The sequence below is a fragment of the Molothrus aeneus genome, chromosome 2 (assembly GCF_037042795.1).
Source record: "Molothrus aeneus isolate 106 chromosome 2, BPBGC_Maene_1.0, whole genome shotgun sequence".
Lineage (NCBI taxonomy): Eukaryota > Metazoa > Chordata > Aves > Passeriformes > Icteridae > Molothrus > Molothrus aeneus.
Window position 1 is genome coordinate 86,048,446 of NC_089647.1, and position 4,789 is coordinate 86,053,234.

A 4,789-nucleotide genomic window follows, 5' to 3' on the forward strand; every position below is an offset into this window, starting at 1 on the left:
GTAGAGAACAAACAGACTGACTTACAATGATTGCAAAATTCAGATTGGAAAGTCTTTCTGGTCTCTAGTCCAACCTCCTGCTCAACACAGGGCCAGTACTGAGGCCAAATGAGGTTGCTCAGTGGGTGTTGAAAGCCTCTGACAGCCTCTGGCTGTTTTGTACAGCTGTTAGACATGTGTATCTACAGATAAAACATAATACGGGTAAAGTCTCGTTAAGCAGTGTTACAGCTTCCTTGCAGCATTAATCTGCTGCTTGAGAAACTGCAGGCACAGATGAAAAATCTGGATATTCTCATGATATAAGATAAAAATTAAAGGCAAAAGGTAAGTTACATTTTGGACTATTAGCTGTGTTATCTTTTAAGGTTTTTTTAGCCTTAGCTGGAAAAAACCCCATTGCAAGTTTGTTCTTGTTCCTGGCTTCGTTGTCCTGCCCCATTCTTATTGTTTCTGGAGGAGAAATACAGAATGTTTTCAATTAGAAGCAAAGTATGAAATCAGGGCCTCAAATCTAATCATTACTCAGAGATCTCAATTCCATTTTTCTTATAAAACCTGAGTCTCACATCCCCATCACTGGCATAGTTGTGTGTTTTACCAATACCCATTTTGTCGTAGATCTGGACAGAGTTAACACCTGCATTATAGGCTGAGATCCCACCTGGAAAGAGGGTGAAAGAAGCATGTAAACAGAGGTGCTATTTCATCAGTAAATAATACTTCAGAGTTGCCAGGAGAGGCAACCAGGAAAGGTTGCTTTTTGTAGGTGGGTATAGAACCACAAAACAAATGGAATGGAGAGAGGAGTGGGAGAACCCACCCTTAGTCCTTGCAACTGAAAAATGTCATGGTATTCGCCAGGTTTCAAAAAAAAACTGCTAGAAGGTTAATCTTATTCTATTCCTTTTAGTGCATACAAAGGAATATTATTCCACATGAACATAGGGACTGGGATGTGTTTAGCTTTCTGCAGTGCTTACAGTATTATCATGCTTGACTTTATATATGTGAAGTGTTTCAAAGCTGACAAAACTCAACCTCTGAGGTGCTGTACCTCTGTCCAAGATAGAGATTTTTTCTGGATTTATCATCCTGTATAAAATCTCTGTGTCTTGTCCTAGGTGCTCTTCAGTGTTCCATGGCTTGCCAATCTTATGGTGCTGTTTGCCAGCCTGAAAGTGAGACAGCAACATCACCACACCAGATACCCCACTACTTATCCAGATCTCTTTGTTGCTTACAGGCTGCTGGTGTTCATTTTGGTCCTCTGTGACCATGTTCACAGGGGTTCTTGGATGAGGGAAGAGGCGAGAATGTTGACTCCATGTTCAGAAGGCTCGATTTATTATTTTATGATATATATATATATATTACATTATAACTATACTAAAAAGAAGGACAGGTTTTCTCAGAAAGCTTGCTAAGCTAAGAATAGAAAAGAATGATAAGAAAGGCAGCTCTCTTGGACTCTCTCCAAGATAGCTCCGTCTTAATTGGCCATTAATTATAAACATCCAAGAGGGGCCAATCACAGGTGGACCTGTTGCATTCCACAGCAGCCGATAATAATTGTTTACACTTGTTGCTGAAACTTCTCAGCTTCAGCAGGAAAATCCTAAAGAAAAGATTTTCGCAAAAAGATGTCTGTGACAGTCCTCAGTCTCAGGATTTACCTCTTTTGTGACTCTACGGAGAGGACACAAGCACTTCTCATGGCGCAGGCAAAGCCAGCAGACGTCTGAGGTCCATTTGGACACAGAAGAGGAATGCCAGCCCTACTTCCTTGTATGTCAGTCTTAAAAAACCAGCACAGCTGCTGTTGTAAAGGTGACAGTATGCAGAAAGCAGGATTACTGCTGCTTCACAGTGTTTCCAGGTGAAAGGTGACTGCCCCTCTCCTCCCCAGCTGAATCAAGGGTGGGAAAATCCATTTCCTATAGGGATCTCCCCTTAATCCATGAGGTAGTAAAGCACAAGTCTGAGGGGGCTGGAGCTGTTTGAAAAACAGATCCCATGCATGCAGCAAATGTTTAGGGATTTTACAGATAAGGCTACAACTTGGCAAACAAGCTAGGCACAAATGTAAGCATGAATAATGAAGCAAGATCCCCCACAACCCAGGCCCCTGTGGTGCATAAAGTATAATTAACCTGATGGTAGTAACTGCAGCCTACAGCATGCTCAGTTTAAAAAGGTGCTTTTTGAAAAAAAAAGACTTATTATCTAAATGTGAAATAAGAACAATTAATCTCTTCAATCCCACGGGAGTGCTGGGAAACAATCATCAGTTTCACAGTGTAAAAGCAGTCTGCTCATGCACTGATGCTCACCCAAGTCCTTCCCTGGTGCTGGGAGCTGACAGTCTGGTTAGCATGGGCTTTAGCCTGGCCAAAGACTTGGTTTAAAAGGCTTAGGGGGTTGCCTTTCAACGGGGTTCCTGCCACTCTTCTGACTCTGCTTCAAGGGAAGGATGAGATTTATGTTTTTAAGAAGGTTGACCGTACCTGTATTAAGCCAAATGCTTTCCCATGGTCACCCAGGCCATCCTTCAGTTCTGTCCCAGCCCTTGAAAGAAAACACCAGCAATCAATCAAAGCTGGAGCAAGACCCTCACCATTGCCAGCTTTTGCCATCTTGGCCTGGTATTTCTCCATGTTCTTCTGCTGTCTTCTCTGAGGCAGGAACTTCTACAACATGACATGCACGACTTTGCCTTTCATTTTAGAAACCAAACCCAGATTTTCTAAAGGTCATTATGGCTGAGCTGACATTTTGAATCCTTCTGAATCTCTTTAGAGTGAAACAAAGAATTGACTAAATTTACTGAAGGGTACCTTAGAAATCAATACACAGATGATATAAAAGACTTTTTTCTTCAGATTTAGAGGGCATTTCTCTAGCATGCAGATTGAAAGTAACATGAGTCTTGTTTTAAATCTAAGCCTTTCTGTGTATTAGTCCCAGATTTAGTCCCTTTGAATTTAGGACTATAATGGAGAAATGTTCAGAAGTTCAGGTTTTCAGGGAAACTCTCAGTGGAGAGAGAAAAGTAGGTTCAGAGGTTGGATGCACCCAGCAGACTTTTGTTTTTTCTGTGATGGTCTTAAATGTCATCTCAAAGGCAACCCTATTCCCAACATAAACTTATGTGCCCAAGTAGGGTCTTTGTTGATTGATTGTGAAAGTATCTGCTTGCTTGGCAATGACTGACAGTCAGAGACCAGGATCCATAATAGGCATGAGCTTGTGCACGGGTGTAAGGGGGGAATGAACAACTGAATTAGTGCCTACCTACACAGCTCACACCATCTGCTTTCACAGTTGTCCCCAGAGCTCCAGTTGTGTCAACATTCAATATGTTCCCATAACACTCTGAACAGCCTAAGAACACGTGCTGGTTTCAGCTGAAACCAGCACAGAGCAGTCTTTACAAGCAGATGTCAGGCCAATGCAATGTGTGACTCATGCTGTTAAAATGCTTTCAGATCCCTGACTGAAACCCATGGCATCCTTTTGATACTAGTGCAGGTGTTTGTGCTAGCAGATGCAGTCATGGTATATATGGCCTGCTCTGGAGGGGATTTCCTCTTAGTCATGCTAGCTCATGTACCTTGTGAACTGGTGCTTTGTGCCCAATTCATCTCCCCTAATTACCTAAAACTTAACTGTCTTAGTCTAAGCTTGTGACTTGGGCTGCCTGCATGGCCAGTGGAGGAAGGCATCTCAAAAAGGCAGGTTTTCTATTCCAATTTTTTTTTAAAGTAAAGAAAAAAAATGAGAGTTTATTGAAATCCTACACTATTTATTTGCTCCAGCTTGCTTTTCCATAGCTACAAGAAAATCAAACAGAAACATCCTTCAATTACACCCATTACAATTTATCTGACTTGCAGATTGTTTGACTTGCAATTTATCAGCATTTATCTGTTGTCTTAACACACCATTGCAGGAGGGAAAACACACAAACATCAACTGAGAGGAACAATTCATCTAATAGAATACAGACTTTGGTACAGTGAATCATTTACAAGAATATTAGACAAAGATCACAGACCTGACATGTTTGCTGCAGGATGTCTCCCCACATTCTCAATCCACTTCCTGGAGACAAATAGGCTTTGTATTTGCTGGCAGTGTTCTGGAACAGCTGGCTCAGAGCACTTCCCACCCCCACTGGTCTTACAAGAAACAGAAACACCTAACAACTTGTGCATCCTCCCAAACACAACAGGGATTCTGTTCTACAGCAAAAACACAATTAGAATTTTAAAAATGAAATAGCTTTTAATTGAATTTTAAGTCCCATTGCTAGGAATCGTGGAGGAACTAGGAGGAGCCTTGTCTAAAAACTGCTGCTCCCCTTCAGTTCTTGGAAGCAGAAACATGCTGACAATGGGAAAATGGGCTTCTGGATTTAATGACATTTTTGCAGGCAAAGATCCAGGAACAATAACATGACCAGAGCTGCAACTGCTCAGCATTCAGATATGCAGAGACTACGCCAGGCCCCTGTTGTTATCCCCTCTTGCACAGGAACAACAAAGGTCAACAGCCCCAAATTAGCAGGCGGTGTGGGTTTCCAAGCTACTGTAGCTGTGCCGCAGTAAGGAAAACAGCCGCTGGATGGCAGAACTCCCGCGGCAGAATCCATCCTGACCCGCCTCTCCCCCACGGCAGACTTTGAGGGTGTGAAATGCCGTTTTGCTCTTTCAGCAGCTCTTTTACATTTTTATCGGGGGGATTTGTCCCGTGTCATTGCACTGAGAGATTCTGTAAGTTTTTGCTG

At 42.3% G+C, this 4,789-nt stretch overlaps 1 protein-coding gene across 1 annotated transcript; it reads right to left on the bottom strand.

Moving 5' to 3' along the window:
* Positions 1-521: 521 nt before the first annotated feature.
* On the bottom strand, positions 522-4,217 carry LYG2 (lysozyme g2). The gene is given in 6 exon segments (XM_066571785.1): positions 522-664; positions 1,042-1,085; positions 1,087-1,175; positions 2,508-2,690; positions 3,299-3,384; positions 4,058-4,217. Coding segments are annotated over 6 exon segments (705 nt in total).
* Between the last annotated feature and the right edge of the window lie 572 nt (positions 4,218-4,789).